The sequence below is a fragment of the Cyprinus carpio genome, chromosome B2 (genome assembly GCF_018340385.1).
Source record: "Cyprinus carpio isolate SPL01 chromosome B2, ASM1834038v1, whole genome shotgun sequence".
Taxonomy (NCBI): domain Eukaryota; kingdom Metazoa; phylum Chordata; class Actinopteri; order Cypriniformes; family Cyprinidae; genus Cyprinus; species Cyprinus carpio.
This window is the reverse complement of record NC_056598.1, coordinates 12584671-12603672: the sequence shown is the minus strand read 5'-3', so window position 1 is coordinate 12603672 and position 19002 is coordinate 12584671. Positions and strand designations below refer to the sequence as shown.

Below are 19002 nucleotides of genomic sequence, written 5' to 3'. Positions count from 1 at the left end.
CAAGGGACCAGCCATCACTATTAAAGGAATCATTTACAAAAGAAAAGCAAAACAAAACAAATCATTTAGTTACAGTACATACAGTATTAAGTCACCATGCAAATGTAAGGACAGGTTAAAGCCATAATGTGGGGTACAATAATACAGTATATAAAACTTTAAAATGTGTTGGTTCAGAGTCACTCTTTTAAAACATATATATATATATATATCAATGAAATTTAAGTTCAATTAAAAAAAAAAAAAATCAAAAATAACCAACATCATATAAATGACACTGTACATGAATTAACTACATGTATCTGACACCTTGTTCAACATACATTCTTATTTGGCAATATTTATGTATATATTACAATATGGTCCTAATAAGGATGTAAACAATGAGCTAGAAATACAAATACACAGTTTAGAACTGTTTAGAAATATACACGCAACACAGGACGAATCCTAACATTGTCTATTTGTGTATTTTATTAAAACTTCTTAGTTTATGCAGCACTTGTCTTTATGCAGTGAATGTGCCCATTCTTCAGTGCCATTTGATGGCACAGACAGTGGATATTTAAAGGGATACTCCATCCTAAAATGAAAATTTTGCCATTATTCACTTACCCCCATGTCGTTCCAAACCTGTAAAAGCTTCATTCATCTTCAAAACACAATTTAAGATATTTTGGATGAAAACCTGGAGGCTTGAGACTGTCCCATAGACTGCCAAATAAATAACAGTGTCAAGTTCCAGGAAAGTATGAAAAGCATCGTCAGAATAGTCCATCTGCCATCAGTGATTCAACCGTAATGTTATAAAGCGACGAGAATACTTTTTGTACACGAAAAAAACAAAAATGACGACTTTATTGAACAATTTCTCTCCTTGTTATTTTTGTTTTCTTCGTGTACAAAAAGTATTCTCATCGCTTCATAACATTACAGTTGAATCACTGATGGCAGATGGACTATTCTGATGATGCTTTTCATACTTTCATGGACCTTGACACTGTTATTTATTTGGCAGTCTATGGGACATTCTCAAGCCTCGCGGTTTTCATCCAAAATATCTTAAATTGTGTTCTGAAGACGAATGAAGCTTTTACGGTTTTGGAACGACATGGGGGTAAGTGATTAATGACAAAATTTTCATTTTGCGGTGGAGGAACCCTTTAAAGCAATGTCACAAAAAGCAAAGTGAACATCTGTCAATTCTGCACCGTAATCATTACAGCACAGCAGCAACATTTTTGTACAGTTACTGCAAGATGGAGCTAAGTTATCACTAGCTAATAGGCATATAATACTTTTTGAGGCACTCTATGAATATGATTATTAGTATTTTGTAGACATTTACAAAAATAAGCAATGAATTCCCATAGTACCTTTGGGGGCCTCCTATTGCTCTCATATTGTGTATGCTTCTCTGCAATGTGCAGTGAAGTATGAGTCATTTGTTTATGCCCACACTCTTAAAAATAAAGAGGACAATGCACCTCAGTAGCTATATAACCCCATCCTACCAGGCAAAATGGGGGACACTAAGAAAATGATGCACAATACATCACTGTAAACTTACAGCAATGGGCCATAAAACACAATTATACCTGTGCTCAAAGCAGACTACAAAATATGGGGGCTTGCAAATCAATATATATGAGTGAAATAGTGCACATTGGCCTAAGGAACCAAATAAAAGTTTTATATTACACAAAGGCAATATGACATAAATGTCTGAAGAATGTATTGTTCTCCGCATTACAATGCCAAAGGCTGAGTCTCTATAAATTTGATGTTTCCATGCCAGCAAAGAGCGCTTTTAGCTGTTTGAATGAAAATTGCTCATTCATGGTCACTAAAACACACAGTGCATATGGTTAAACAAGCCCCCTAAACAAAACATCCATTTGGTTAATACATTTTTGCTAAAACCCTCTGTAAACGTCACAATAACATTCTCCTATTTGTCTAAAAGCTATGAGTCTGATTGAAAGCCCAGCTAAAATATTTAAAAGCAACATAGTGAAAAACATTTTTCTCCTTAAGCATGGAAAGATGTGATTGAATGGTTCTGTATACATACAAATATTTATATTGAGAAAATATATATAAATTTGCAAAGTTTTTAAAAGCACCCACGTTGCCATGAGACAACAGACTATTCCGATAAGACAATGGATTCGATAACAAAGCTAATCCGAATGAGATAAGCAAATCAAGCAATCACCTTTACCAAACAGCCCCAAATTTCATATTCTGTGCTTATGTTATAGTAAAGAGGCCTATAGAATGTAGATTGAAAATGCACAATGTTGCCTTACATGTTCTGGAGAGTGCAGTTGTGTCTAACAGTCAGGGAATGTACATGTGTCCAGAATCACTGGCTCTACGCAGTCCCCTAATAGAGCCTCCAGTCTTCAGAGTTCAGAGAGCAAGGCAACTCTTAGAGGACTGGTAAGGAAAGGGGTTTCTTTCACTCCTTGAAAGTCAAAATGGGGGGAGGTGTAGGGGAGAGTTTGAAAAAGTGAGGCAGGTTCCTGGCATTATCAGGACTAGGTCCTCTGTCAGGCAGCAGGATGATGTTGCCTTTCCTGCGTAGTGTGGAGTCTCGACTGGAGGTGGTGGAGAGAGTTTCTGAGGTGGCTTCACTGCTGGCTTCCACCGGTGTAACTCGGATAGTGGTGATACTCTGTTGGTGGTGGTGATGGTGGAAATGGGGATGATGGGGGTTGCTCATGTCAGGTAGGCTCCGGTTGCCATCGATGGAGCCGTAACCGTCTTTCAATGACTCGCAGCTTTCGGAGTCCCGGTTCAGGTCGTTGAGCTCAAGGGACTGCCGGATGCTGCCCCGCTCCTGCGGTTTCCACCTCCAGGACCCGCTGCCATCTGTAGATGGTGGTTTAACCACAGGCCTGTTCTCAGGGTGGGCCTCCACTCGAACAATGCCAGTGGGTTCCTGATCCATGAGGGCTTTGTAACGGATGGATCCGGTACAACTCACGGTGCTCCCCTCACTTTTAGGACTGCCGTGCAACATGCCCTGCTGCTTAGACATTGCGATGACCTGCATGATACGTGGCTGATTGTTAGTCCGACAGGCGGTGCTCTTCTCTGCCACCTTCAGCCATTTCGACCGTGCATTCCCGCCCCCTCCCCCACCATCATTCACCTCCCCACCATCCTCCTGAGGTGAGGAGCTCACATTCTCTTGGGTCTCCTCAGGGATATGCACCAGTTGGGATGAACCTGGTCGTGACTGGATCGATACCCTGGCTCCACCAGTTAGGCCACCAGAGCTATTATGATTGGCTAATGGCACAGCACTAGCGGCTAGCTTCATGTACTGCCCAGGAGGTCCACAACGGAGCTCACCATCTAAGCCCATGGCTGAGGGTTCAGAGCTGCAGCGGAGCTCCATGTTTCGCTGGGGAGACAGCTGGCCAGCCTCAGCCTCCATTACCTGCAGAGACAGCTTGCGGTTTTCATTCTTGGTCTTCCATTGTGAAAGCAGCTGCTTGGAACGTGTGGAGTCCATGGAGGCATGGATAGCAGCATGGCGGCGAGGCACCGGTTCTTCGAATCCAGTTGAGTGCACACGGGGCAGAGTGTTACTGAATGTCACAAAGCTCTCATGGCAAAGGGGACTGGGAGGTGTAATGCACTCTACCTCTGTGCTTGCCCTTTTCAAACTGGACATGTTCTCTCTGTGGGATGGGCCACGTAGCAGGATACTCTCAGAGCGAGCTGAGGTGGGACGTTCCCGCATGCTCAGGCTCTTAGGTGGCAGTAAGCGTGGTGGATCTGTGTTCAGGTTTGGTAGAGGTCTGAGAGGCTCCCGCATGGCAGGTGGAGGCACCACTGGCTGGGGTTGTGGTGGAGGTTGCGGTGGCTGTGGTTGCCGGAGAGGAGGATGTACATGTGTCTTTAGAGATGTGTCTTCACTAGGTTTAAAGTTTCCAACTGCATACAGACCCTAGGGTAGTGCAAAAATGCAGAATATATACAGCAACATCAATCAATAGATGCAATATAGATCTTAGTCATGATAGTAGGGGTGGAACGATTCATGTATTTGTACCAAACCGTCACGGTACGGGCATCTCGGTTCGGTGTATGAGGCCTTACAACGAATACAGGCAATTCACCCCCAATCCAGAAGGGGGTGCCTGCAGCAATGCTGTTTGATAACCAGCAGAAAAACAGCGGATGCCGTAAGTTGCGCACTTGAAAACAAAGCCCACTAGTATGCGTCTCTCACAGACTGACAAAGGAGTATACTTTAAAGGCTTGTGTGCTCAACTGTTTGTGAAATGGAGCTCATGTATCCTACCGCTCTCATTCGGCACAAATCCATATATTCCACAATATTTCCATATTTGCGATGTAACGTATCTGAATTCTAAACTATTATTTATTGTGTAAATTATAGGCTTTGTACTTCAGTCACGATCCAGCAGTGACACAGAGGCGGACGCACTGATGTTTGGTTCACTGTATTTTATTTTGATAAAGTACCAACTGCGCTGTCAAGTTAGCAATGCTGGAACTGATGTGTTTTGTGTGCGTGTGTGTGTGCGCACATGCTGGCACGATCACTTCAACTGTTTCCTTATATCAGCAAAATCAATTTTAAACACTTATTGTCTTATTAATATTGCATCATTGTATAAAGGTCTGCTTTTATTTGTGTACACTCACAATGAAAACAAAACATTGTGCTTTTGTAAAATCAAGAAAAAAATAGGATGTCGCTTTCTGCCATTTGAATTTCCTTTCTGTGAACAAATTAAGCGTGTCACAAAAATTAACTGAAACTCAGCGTATATAGGCTATGTTACGTGTCTTACTTGTTTATCTGTAAACTAAGTCAAATATATTTCAAGGATTTATTCCTTGTATGTATATATGTACTACAGATTTTATATATATATATAACAATATAATAATATTTAGTATTTTCACATCTAGGTGGAATTTTTTAATTTGCACTAGTATTTTTCAAATCTGAAAGAAACCGAGCATAGCAGATTCTTTTTTTCCTGTTGTACCGAAACTGTATTGAACTGTGACCCCGAACCAAGGTACGTATAGAACCGTGACATCTGTGTATCTTTCCACCCCTACATGATAGTCTGACCAGAAGATTACAATAATATTATAATCTCTTTACCAAAGTCCTTTGTATAGTCTATTCAAATTGTTATATGGTCTCCCAGCCAGTCAACAGACCAGTCTGACCAGAAGATTATATTCTTTTTAGCAGTGCTGTCCCAAGGTCCTGTAATGTTTCACAACACATTTTTTTTTTTTTTGTCACCAGTAACTGCTTTGCCAAGATATATTTTCAATATTAACATTAGCTGAACGATTGACAGACTTGTTTTCATTCTCCAAAAAAATAATATAAGCCTACATTAACTTTTGAGAGCTTTCCTTATATTATTCACAGCCAGGGTATCAAACAGCATTACATAACAATTCGCTTGACCTGATTAGCGTACACTATGATAAGCAAACAATAAAATTGGGACCAGATGTATTGATTTAACTCAGCTGTGTTAATTCCTCCTAAAGGAGTTTTGGCATTGTTGTTAATGTTAGAAATCACAGGGTGTACCGTACATAGTCCCCAAGAGCAGATTGAGCAGGGAAGAAGGACGATTAGTGAGGGAGAAAGAAATAAATGGTGGGAGGAATGTGAGGGGTGTGTGTGGGTGGAGAGCAGAAAAGAAGCCACAAGGGATTTGCATGTGTGAGCTATTTTTATCTCCATTAAAACAGCATTGTCTTATAGAACCTTGCTAATTCTCTATGATTCTTTTCCAGAGTCAGGTTTCACAGAGTAATATGGATTTGTCATGGGAATATGTAAAACAAATTATTATTCACACAGCGCCTTTGAAAGCCTCAACAACAAGACTCACCAGGTAGACGGCTATGCCCCCTCCGATGAGAAAGCCACAGTAGACATCCACGGCATGGTTCTTGAACTGAATGATGCGAGTCAGGCCACAGATAATGCCACAGATGATGAAGGAAAACACCAGGAGTGGCTTCAGAAGCTTAGATGAGTCAGTCAGAGTGGCATTAAAGTACATCTGTGGAAGGAGACCAGCCTTTTGACTGAAGTTTAATGAAAATGCCTTATAGTGGAAAGGACTGTTGGATTATTTGGCATACCGTTAGATATCGCTTGAGTCAACTGTGCCATGAGTCAAGTGGATTACTTACGGAGATGTACACAGCCGCAAAAGCTGCCAGAGTGGCGTGCTGAGATGGGAAGGACTTCCTGTAATGAGAGACAGACAGCCTTGTTAGATTTTCAGATCATTTTCACACTGAACACATTTGAGGTAGTGTACCATGCTAAAGGACAGATGGGAATGGAAAGCCACAGATAATCATGTCTATAGTTGCCTAACTCATATATTGAGCCAAACAGGATCAGAGCTTTTTATTTCCAAGAACTAAATATTCTGGAGACACATTTCAATGTACGTAACAGAAGCACAAGCCTTTGGGGACACACACACCACACCGACCCTCTTTACGTCTAATTTTTACGTTATACAAAATGTCTGCGTAACATATAATCACGGCTATTGAGAGTGTATGAAATGAGTAGAAGATTGAAAAGCAGAGCTGCGCAAATGGATGTGTGTGGGTGTGCTGGAATGGGCAGCCGGGTTGTCAGCAAAGCAACAAGACCGAACTCTGTGTGGGTTTTACAGGAACGCCATATGCCAGAGGACAGCGCCACATTCATTCTGCTGCCTTCACATTTACCAAAACTGTTTATAGCAGGGATTATATGTTTTATTATAAGGGACCTTTACTGTAAGTAGAGTTGCTGTGCAGCAGGTCCATTTAAAATTTGTCAGCCATAATATGTCAAATAATCTTTGATTGGGTATATTGTTAGAGTGAGTTTTCATAAAGTCAGTCTTGAATCATTGCATGACAAAGGTATTTTAATTGCAGATGTTTTATGAGAAATCCTGAAATGGTACAAAAATTTTGCCAATTTGAAACACAATTTGCAGTGGGAGTGAACTAAAAAACAAAAATACTTTCAAACAGATTATCACAAATGGAGGCAAATCTCAGTCCATTGAGAATTTTTTATTTTTTTTTCATACAGAGCAGATTAAAACATACGGAGCCCCACACATGGCATGCAAAAAATAGTAGGCTAAATCGTGCGCACGATTTACTAATTCGTTCCCTTAATGTACTAAAACGTGCACATGATTACTATTGCGTTCCCTCGATTTATAAATTGTGTGCACGATTTACTAATTCGAATACTAATTCCAATAGTAAATCGAGGGAACACAATAGTAATCGTGTGCACGTTTTAGTACATTGAGGGAACGAATTAGTAAATTGTGTGCACAATTTATTTATTTTTTCTTGCATGTCATGTGCGGGGCTCCGTAAAAACAAAATGGACTCTAGTTACGTTCTTAATGCATGTTCACCATCTTATTGTGATTGACTCGATGTATGCTCCTATAAAATTTTCATCATCTTTAATCAAAATATTTGGTAACACTTTAGAATAGGAAACACATAATCACTATAAATTAAGAGTGTCTCCTCAATAAAGTCCCACTTTGCTGCTTATTAATAGTTAGTAAGGTAGTTGTTTAGATATGTGGTAGGTTTAAGATATCTAAAATATGGTTATGCAGAATAAGGCATTAATATGTGCTTATAAGTCCTAATAAACAACCAATATACGAGTTATATGCATTCTAATACACAGCTAATTAATAGTGAAAATTGGCCCTTAAAATAAAGTATTACCAAATATTTAGTAACAGTAACTTGATCTGCCTCTAAAACAACTTTCCTTTTTCTGCTGACATCACTTGGACCACACAGGCTATTGGATAATGTTAACCAGTAGCCAAACAGCTATTTACACATTGTTTTAGCAAACTCACATTCAGCATAGCTCAACTTACCCTTTGTAGGGGCTTTGATTGACATGTAATCTAAACTAATCATAATGCTGAATCTGCATTTTTTAACAGTTGAAACAAGATACCTTCTAATGTTCATTCATGTTTATTTCATGATATAACTAGTACAGAGTACATGTGCCACTTGAACTGAGGCACTGTGGTCTGTCACGACACATTAAAGAGCCAAAACAAATTTATTTTTTGAATTACTTAAAAAATGACAAAATTTGAAAGCAGAGACTTTGTTTCATACCAAAAGTAACTTGCTCTGTCTTGTCTGTCGGCGTGTTGTCAGTTTTCTCTTTGCTCCACAAAAAAAAAAAAAAAATGCCCATCCAAACAATTCCCAATGGGTAAAATTATATCCTGCCCTACATTTTTTCTTATTCACAACATCACAACACCATTTCACATTGAGTTAATAGTCACAATGATAAAATAGTATGTAATGCTTGGTCCAAATTTAGACCATTTTTGGGCATGATCATGCATGTTGATGAACTACAATCTGACACAGATACCGCTCTCTGACCTGCCAGAGTTGATTGCTGCTGGATCAGGCCCAGAGCAGATGTCATCCACAATGAAAGAGTTTTCATCACAGGAAGTGTTGAGGATGGTGTAGTTGGGCTTGCACACAGTGAGGAAGTAGGGGGCGTGGTATCCTGTGGCCAGCTGGATAATATCTGTGATAAGTGCGGTGATGCACAGGCCAAACACATGGACCCCTGAAAATACAGACAAAAGTATACACACAGAGCTTTTTCCTCAGTCATATAAAGCAAATACAGCATTTCATAAGCAGCAAGAAGACTTCATAAGCTTGCAATAAAAAAGATGGAGCTTTCATTATTAATGGCAAACTCGATATAGTACAAGACTATAAAACAGACAGAATCAGTCAAGATCAAAAGAGTATTCCGAATAATATTTATACAAGCTATATTGCTTTTTATAGAGTCAAAAAGAGCAGAAATATGTACACCCACCCACAAACCTCACAGCTCGTCGGATGTAAGAGTTGAAATTGCAGCCAGCGGCATTTATATTAGCCTCTGTTTTGATGGTGATGTTTCTTCTGGCCAAGCAGCAGTACAGGATCCCTTCCCCAATCATAATCTGTGGGAAGATGGTCATCTGTGTTTACCCAAACACACAGCACCCGCTTTTAAGCACGTCCCCTTTCTAGTGCTTCCAGGGGTCATTTCTAATACAATCACTCACACTCCATTACTGTAATTAAAGTAATCGCTCCAATCCATCCATCCATTTATTCATAGTCATATGAGAGGGATTTCATTCAAATCTAAAAAAAAAAAAAAAACTAAATTGATGTGGGAAGGGGGTGTCTTGAAAGTCATCCAGACCTCCACTATCGCAATGACTAAACTGTTAATTCCATGTAAATGAAAAGCAGAAACCCATAGATTTATATGTAAATGCTTCTGAAGGGGGCATCTGCTGTGGAGGACAAGATACAGAGTGAGAGAGATGAACAAGATCAAACCCTCCTGAGATCACACTTGCCGCACACCTACAGTCAAGTGCAGCATTCGAGTGCAGCAGGCGCTACCATAACAGCTGGAGCTACCAGCAGGATACCCATTCACACGTCGCCTGCTAGCAAAGGCTCAGCCATAATACTCATACAGTACTGAGGCCCAAAACTCATTTGGGTGATTTAGCATTGAGAGAATGTTGTCGAGTGATTAAATGTGGAGTAAAAGTCAAAATTATGACTCAAATGTTTGGGCTGAGGTGGCCATTTGTACCGATGCTTCACTGCAGACCAACCACAGACTTATTTACAGTGGCTGACAAATGCAAAGGATAACCAACAGTGATAACACTCAAATAAGCATAGCCGCCTTGCAAAATTAATTAGGCCAATATGATGGAGCACCTAATGTGACGAAAACACCCAAGCGACGTGCTGGGGAGTTTATGAAACAAATATGTCATTAAACATTAAATGATCTGCTCTCTGATGAATATAGGTGGAGCGAGGCAATTTTAAGATGATGTTGATGAGACCAACACTGGAATAACAAACTTTGAAAGCCATTGTGAATATAATAAACAACTGGGGCAATGACAGAAAGCTTGTATTTTCTGGTTTACTGATTTATGAAAAAAAGAAAAAAAAAAAATTCCACTCGCATACTGAAATTCATACAAATAAAATGTAAAAATATTAATGAATTAATAATTGGTATTTGTAAAATGCTCTTTATGCCTTGCAAAAAAGTTCTGAAAAATGTTATTACTTTTTTACTTGATGGACCACACCACATGACATTATTAAATTTAGGGCCAGTTTTACTAAACAGGGCAAATTAGTGCGAGGGCACAATTCCAAAACAGCGCAGATGGGCGTGGAAATTTCTGCGGGTGATTTACTCACAAATCGCAAATGAAAGAACACAGATGCAACATCTAATTTACAGATCGACCAATGCAATATCCCAAGTGCAGTGTGAATTAGCATAGTCATGAAGGGTTGCAAGAAGTTTTGATAGACGTGGTATGGCAAGACATCCAAGACATCTTTTATTTCCTGAAGCAAATTAAAAATAACATGGCTTGGCAAATGATATGTTCGGATAATGTGTTCTTCTGGCATTCTAAATTAAAAAGTATCCCTTCCCTTCAAAAGCTCTTTGTTCTCTGCGGTGCATCATCCTAGCAACAACAATTGCAGGCATTTCAAGTATAAAACAGTTTAAGACATACTTTTTTGGTGTTAATTAATGGCGCAAATACTAGTAATTTGATGAGTGCAAACATTAGTAAATCTCGTGATTCATTTGAATACTCTCTTCCCATAAATTTTGTGTCTGAAAGAGAAACTCCTACAAATGCATATTCAATAAGGTCAGGCGCAAAAATAAGTGTGTCCATGCCTTTTCAGCGCTAATTCGTCACTGCACGTCATTAGTAAAACCTGACAGTACTATTTTAACGCCAAAAGACGGTTTGCGCTGGCACAAACTGTTAGTTAAACTGGCCATTAAACTCTTCTGGAAAATGTGTTTTCAAAGCCATACAAAACAACAATGAATACAAAAAGTATATTTCTAAGAACTTAACATGTTTCAAACTGAAATTTTTAATTTTTTTCCTTTTTTTTTTGACAGTTTTACAGTAATAGTCATGGACCCAGCTGTGACCTAGTGACCTATTTCTTCAAAAGCTACACTACCGTTCAAAAGTTTGGGGTTGGTGATATTGTTTAACGTTTTTCAAATTAGTCACTCATGTTCACCAAGGCTGCATTTATTTTATAAAAACAACAGTAAAAACATCAATATTGTGAAATTATATTACAATGTAAAATTACTGATATCTATTTTAATATATTTAAAAATATATTTTATTTTTCTGTGATGGTACAGCCAAATTTTCAGCAGCCATTTTCATACAGCTATCACTGCCACAAGATCCTTTGAAGATCATTCTAATATGCTGATTTGGTACTCAAAAAGCATTTCTTATTATCAATGTTTCACAAAGATTGCAATCAAAGTGCACACATTCGACAGGCCAAAAGCTCAATGTGGGTGCTCAGCCATAAGAACAATTTCAATCAACAAAAGCAAAGTTGGCACACCACAGCTCCAAAAGTATAAAATATGTATTTATGTTTTTACCACAGGTGATGTTTCGAGCCTAAAAGTTCTTCATCAGACAAACTTGAGAGCAATTAGGCTTTTTCCGTTTTTTTTTTTTTTTTTTTTTTTTAGATTTTTAGGCTCGAAACGTCACCTGAGAACATAAATAAATATTTTTCTAATTTTGGAGCTGTGGTGGGCCAACTTGGATTTTCTTGTTTGAAATTATTATCAGTATTGAAAACAGTTGTTCTGCTTAATATTTTTGCAGAAACTTTGACACATACTGTATGTTTTCAGGATTCTTTGATGAATATAAAGTTCAAAAGAAAAGCAAAGGAATGTCTTTATTATCACTTTTGAACAAATTTAATGCATTCTTGTGGAATAAAAGGATTCATTTAATCATTAAATGAAATGTAATATTACTGACCCAAAACTTTTGAACAGTACTGCAGTTAAAAGATGACTCTCAAAAGCCACAATACTGAAACACTTCCAAACTTTCAGCTTTTGAAACCCAGAGGAAATGTGACAATAGGTTCTTGAAGATTTTTCCATCTAGCTGCCTTCGCAATGACAATCTTGTAAACCTCAACATGTATACAGATGGTGCAATTGAGGGCAATTTATTAGACTCAGGATTTCAACGCCTAGGGTCTTGGTAATAGACTCACAACATGCCTGGAGAGGCTTAGTGCCTTGTCGCCCAACTGATGTTCGAAATGCATGCTGGGTGGGTGGCAGACAAAATATCACTGACAGTTTGGGAAGAAGAAAACATCCAAGAGACAGGCAAAAAATAATAATAATAGTAATAAAAATAAAAAAAATGGAGAGAGAGAACACAAATAGAAATGCTAACAACAGTTTAGCTGAGGTGAAAGCAGAGAAACCCATACTCAAGGTGAATAAGTTTGACAAATTTGATTTCGTTCCATGTTTTTAAGTTGCTTTGGAAGTAAGTATCGCACGTAAGTATTGTAAATGTAAGCAAAAATATAACTGACTCATCCTGCACAGAATTTCAGATGCGAGAATGAGAATAAGAATGTCCCTCTAATACTGCCTGTAATTGACCAGCAAGCAGCAAATCATGGTTCATGGCTGAGACAAAGCTAAAGCCATCAAGCGATTTCTTGTACATGAACTATGAATGTGTGCGCAAAGCTAGCAACAGTTTGCAACTTCAGGTGACTACAAAGAAATTAAAGGCACACCATCAAATATAGATTAATTATTATTCACTGTAATATTCATTCTTGCTCCTCTAAACTGAGATCAAACATTAGGCCTAGAATAAGTAAGAGTGCCCTCTAGACTAGTGGTTTTCAATCCTGGTCCTGGGGAACCACTGTGCTGCACATTTTGTGAGTCTCCCTTATTTAACACACCTGATTCAGATCATCAGCTTGTTAGAAGAGAGATCCATGTACCAAACTTAGTGTGTCAGATAAGTGAGACATACAAAATGTGCAGAGCAGTGGGTCCCCAGGACCAGGATTGAAAACCACTGCTCTAGAGTCTAGACTAAACAAGAGTGTCAATGTGGCGTTTACCGTCACCGCTGGCCCGGCGAAAGCCAGACTGAAGAGCATGAGGAAGGGGATGACCTCCTTTGTGGGCTCAATGTAAGGCATGCTGAGACTGCGGTCATTGCAGCTGTAGCCTGAACGGACTGGCTTAAAAATATCTGTCAGCTCCAAGAAGTATAAGCTGACCACAGAGGACACCAGAATTGGGAGCTGTAGAGATAAAACAGAAGGAATATGATATATTAGATGAGTCTTGTTTACTAAATATGCAAGATGTGTTGAAAACAACAATGAAATTATGCAAATTTTATCAGGGAAATGGTGTACTGTCCCATAGTTTACTAGTTTGACTCATCAAGGCTAATTTGCAAACATGATAGGTGGTTATTATTCCATTGACAAGGTAATCAGCTTATTATATCGGCATGGAGGTACTGTATCTGATCATGTGACTTCTCATCTGTATTTTGCCACTGTTTCACATTTAGGATTGAGTTCATCTGCATGTATTTCCCATACAACGATAACTATTAACTACTACAGTATGATGCATCATTGAATAAACTAACCAATTAGTCACGTTCAGTTTCCTGAAACCATAATAAGATGGCCGTACCTCCATCTTTTGAGCTACGTTGGTTCAACAATACAGACATTAATGGCATCACATGCAGTCGGTGGAAAAATAATTTACACTAATTAATCGATTTGAGATCTTTTGAGATACTGCTGTAATAACCATCATTTTGCATTAATTTATGCTTGACTTACACATTTGTGCACATGTACACTGTTCAAAAGTGGCACTGATTGTTGACAATAAATTTTTTTAGATGAGACATATATGTATGTACTGTATGTCGCTAGTCTCTGTACTGTGAAGACGCTCATGCTGTCGCTCTAATATTATTGGTAGACTGGCCATATCTTAAGAAAATGCAATCACAAATGATATATATTGGAGAAAAACACAGAAACAATTCTATTTTGACTTAAAAGCATTAATGATTGTTCTAATTAGACTTAAGACTCGAGAATATTCTGAAGAACTTATTACACCATAAAGTACCTTTTGAGGAATGCAAAGATTCCATGGATGTTAAAGGTTCTTCATGGAACAACAGATGCCAGTTAGTTTGCGTAATGTTTTAGAGTGTGTGTGTGTGTGTGTATATATATATATATATATATATATATATATATATATATATATATATATATTCAAATGGAATGGACAGTAAAGAATGTACTGCATGTTAGGATTGCTTGCTGTACCCAAGAGAATGATATATTTAAGTCCATGTCTCATAGTTGGCTAACAATGCTTTTGGGGAACACACCTCAGATCCGCTGTTAGCCTTTTAAATCATATTTCATAATATCTGTTCGTAATACCCCAAATTACCTCTCCTACAAAAGAAAACACTCTTGGTGCTGAAGCAGAAAATGCATTGGGAGATCCTTGCTTCTAAAAACCTAAATGGCAATGGCTGTGTATTGGTGCTTGTCAAGCTAACTGCTACAATCAGCATTATACATATAATGAGGGTTTGGATGAAACTATGCTGGAGTTACATCCCCTGAGGCTTTTCACACTTGTCAACGGGACTAGGTTCACGCCAAGGTTAGACAGAAGATGTGTGATTGCGGGAGAATCAAGGTTATTCTCAGGTGAATATGCATGGAACTTCTTTAGAGATCCTAGAATTACTGTTGTCATTGACACGGTTCACCCCATAGTATCTCAATGAACAAGGATCACCTGGAGATGTCTTCGCTGCTGCAGCTCCCAGGAGGAAATATATTGCACTCTGCTATGCAAAATGGAAATATGCCATCATACTGAATAATTATGAAACTTGAGCGGACAGCATGAAGATCAAAGGTGGGGGTAGGGGGTTTAATTACTGTAATCAAGCCCCTTCTAAAAAGGGGAGAACATCTGCAGAAAAAGCCCCTGTGGTTTAAACTCCTAGTGATGCTGCATCTTACAGCACAAATACTAATAACCTCTATGACATTTGCACTGGACCAACTGAATATCAGTTATTGCCTACAGTCCACCATAATTCTCAAGCAAACAAATTAATTCCGTAGTTTGACTGTATATTTGCAGATTTTTAGCAGTGAATTGCAACTGAAGATGTCTTTAACCTTAAACATTTCAAGTTATTACAACACAAACACATAGCTTACATTGCAATATATAGGCTACCCTTTAATGTAAGCCATCAAAACTTGCATAATGCTTTCTGACAATAATGCAACAATTTACCTGTTCAAAAATATTAAAATATGGTTATCGGCTGTTTTTTTAATCTTCGGTCAATATTGTCTGATATTGAATATTTAAAGGGTTAGTTCACCCAAAAATTAAAAACACATTAATAAATTACTCAACCTCAAGAACAAAAAAAAAAAATAATACCTACGAAAACCTAGAGAACACAAATTAAGATATTTTTCCTTACACGATCAGAGTCCAGAAACGCAGCAAAGAGATCGGTAAAATAATCCATGTGACATTCAACCGTAATTTTACGACTTTACGAGAATACTTTTTGTGTGCAAAAGAAAAAAATAACGACTTTATTCAACAATTCGTATCCACTGAATACAAACAGCGTATGCTGTTCTGTGACATCTGCGCCTAACAGATACATTTTATACATTGTTTGTGCTTTGATTTGAACGAAAACAACGTATCCGTTTGTTGCAGAACAACATACGCTGTTTGGGTGCTAGGGTGACGGTGAGGAGACGAATTGTTGAATAAAGTCGTTGTTTTTTTTCTTTTGCGCACATGAAGTGTTTTCGTTGCTTCGTAAAAATTAACCCTGTACCCCTGATGTCACATGGATTATTTTACCGATCTCCTTGCTACATTACTGGACGTTGATCGTGTAAGGACCCTTGCTGTCTATTTTAATATTTGTTATTTATTAGTTATCAGCTAAAAATAACATTTATTTGTATTTTTATATCAGTGCATCTGTAGCTAAAGCTCAAATTAAAATTATATTATGAATTTTTAATGAATTACCTTGCTAGCTAAACATGGCTGAACAACTGAATAAGAATCAATTTAATATTTAAATACATTGTTTTTCCCTATTTTATTTTTTTATAAAATGGGAATGTATTGGCCAGACAGCAGTGTGGAATAATAACTTACAACCTAAACTAGATCTGCCAGCATATTGTGTCAACATAATTTAATTAAAAAAAATTTAATGAAAGGACAAATTAAACTTCTCGGCCATCCTGTAGTTCATTTAGTAAACTGAAACATTAGTGAAACAGGGAAGTTAATTAGGCAAAATTAGTGAAGCGAAGCATATTAAATTACTCAATTTTTAATTCATTCTCATCTTAGAACAGAAACAAGGTCTCTGCAGCAAGGCTACTCTATAGAAGGCAACCAGGTCACACCTGGGAACATGATATTAATTTCAGTGCAGCTAAGAGCTTTGATTATGTCTGATTTGAAAATACGGAGTCTATTCAAGGTAACTTGTTTACAGGACCTTAAATTTGATATCTGGATGAGAACATGTATGTATCATGAAACCTTTCTCACTACTAATTACATAAAGTAATATGTGAAGTCATTGCATTTTTGCAATGAGGTACTCACAAGTCTTGTTAGAAGAATATCTTGTAGTAATTCATTATGCCCTCATTCTCTAAGATGAATTGTTTAAACCTAATAGAAAGCCAAAAGTCTATAGTTCATGACCATGGTTTTTAATACATACAACAGAATGGTTTAATATTCTTTGATATTCAAGAAACATTAAATTCAGCACTGCAGCTTGACAAGTAAACAAGACAGATCAAAGACCGCCACCATTATCTCCATGACACCAGTGATCAGCACTCATTTGTCTGTTATATCTAGGCCATGTCAGATTAGCCTTCATATATTAACTGTCCATATTCCAACCCCACTACATAAATATTGCCCTCTTAATTCTATGAGAGACAGCATTGTTTATATCTTATCTTAAGGCTTATTTTTCATAAGGTTTCCAGTCCAGTGTGGATGATCTTCTACACTTAGACTTTGAACTAATAGGCTACTCTACTAAGGCCATGTTGTCTGTGCCAATGCAATCAGGAAAATAGTGTTTTTGAATGGCAGACACCAAAAAGCAAGCCAAAATTCGATGCGCAAAAGCCAGAAAACAATTTGTATGTATTTCCCATCACATATCACGCATACCCCCTTAACATTAACATGATATACAACAACAAGTGTAAAGTATTCGACCTTCTCACGACCAGAACTGCATACAGTATGCCTACAGTATGTAAAGTTAACGAGCAGTCATGCAGAATGAACACTGACTATGGTTCCAATCCGCTTGATTGCTTTGATTTTGAACGTGACCATCGCGTGAATGAAGACCACCATCAACTCTCTTCTAATTAGACATGATACAACTAGGAATAGCTCTCTCAGTGTGTGCTACACTCACTTACCTCCACGAAATAAAAGCAGGGCAACAAGGTAACGCTGTCTTTGGTCATCTTGCCTTTGAGTCTTTCCTTCGCAGACATGACAAACGGTACGTCCCTTTAAAAAAAAAACAAAAAAAAACAAACACTGAATACCAGCTGGTGTAATTGCGCTCCTTTAGGCTGTCGCTTTCTCCATCCCCAAGTGCGCTTTTACTGCGGATACAGACACACGGAAAGATGCTGTATCAAACCTGGCGACATCATGACTGAAACCATGACAACACAATCACCATCCCCTGAGGACGCGCCGATGTCCAACACTGATTAATGTTTCAAGCAAACATTCAACCTTCTGATTAGAGGCAATATGCTGACCAGATGACGTCAAAGATGTGCTAAAAACCCATTTTCACTTGAAGCGAGCGAGCGCGCGCGCACGTGCGCGTGAAAGAGGTGGGGGCGTTCACGCTTCTGCACACTATTATGATTGTCAAATGGCTCAAACTACAGACTCTACTACTCCGATGGGTTGTAGATAAGGCTTTGTCTTTAATAAATACATTGTATTACTAATATATTGGAGAAAATGTTTTTAGACAAGACGCTGTAATGAAGTTATAAATCAAAGTAGTCAAAGCATTGTAAAATATCTCATATCCATCTTTAGTCTAAATATTGCATTCCATATGAAAGTCCGGTTCCTAAAATTATTGCAGAGCGCCAAAGAATGCTGCTAAGTTGAAAAGTAAAAGAAACTGCATGAAGTATTCATATTTTATAGTAGGCCTATCACTTGCGAGTATTCCTAAATAATAAAATGCTAATATGTTCTTCCTTCTATTAAATAAGCCTATGCATAAAGTGATATGCTAATAACACAAAATAATAAAGTCAAAATGAGAATGTCTGTCTGGAGCCTGTATAAATAATAAATGACTCGGTAGAACTTTTTTTATTCAGCATGACTCGGGGATATTTTTCCCCTTAAATGTTCTTCTCTTAACTCAATTTCCTAAACTTACTCAGAGAGAACTTAGAAATAGTATGAAGGCGACCATAAATCTGCTTTGAATTTTGTTTTAGTGTACACACGCGCCATCTACTGGATATTTAATTACAAGTTTATGCGGGATGAGTGACTATTGAATTAAATTTATAATAAAGGTCTAGCTCATTTCTACCTCCAGTTTTATCCTTCTGTGGAGGAAGTTTTATTTTTTATATGAATTCTTCTTCTTCTTCTTCTTAGCTTTATTTGCTTTACTCACCAAAGAGTGTTCTTTTCCTCATTAGTATACTTGAGTTGTTTTGATGTACTAAAAGCAGTCCATAGCTCAAAGGTGCAAGATAAGTGTGAGACAAGAAATGCTATTTTAGAGATCTTACATCCTAGTTTCCAAGAAAATGATTTGCATTACATACTTAGAAATG

General features: G+C 37.9%; 1 protein-coding gene across 1 annotated transcript; it reads right to left on the bottom strand.

Annotated features, from left to right (window-relative positions):
- Positions 1–1101: 1101 nt before the first annotated feature.
- LOC109094853 (2-lysophosphatidate phosphatase PLPPR4-like) lies at positions 1102–18026 on the bottom strand. The gene is made up of 7 exons (XM_042718060.1): positions 17593–18026; positions 13132–13317; positions 8951–9080; positions 8494–8689; positions 6223–6280; positions 5916–6089; positions 1102–3964 (listed from the first exon to the last, which is right to left on the bottom strand). The coding sequence occupies exons 1-7, from the start codon at positions 17668–17670 to the stop codon at positions 2465–2467; spliced, it is 2322 nt and encodes a 773-aa protein (XP_042573994.1). The 5' UTR covers positions 17671–18026; the 3' UTR covers positions 1102–2464.
- Positions 18027–19002: the final 976 nt, after the last annotated feature.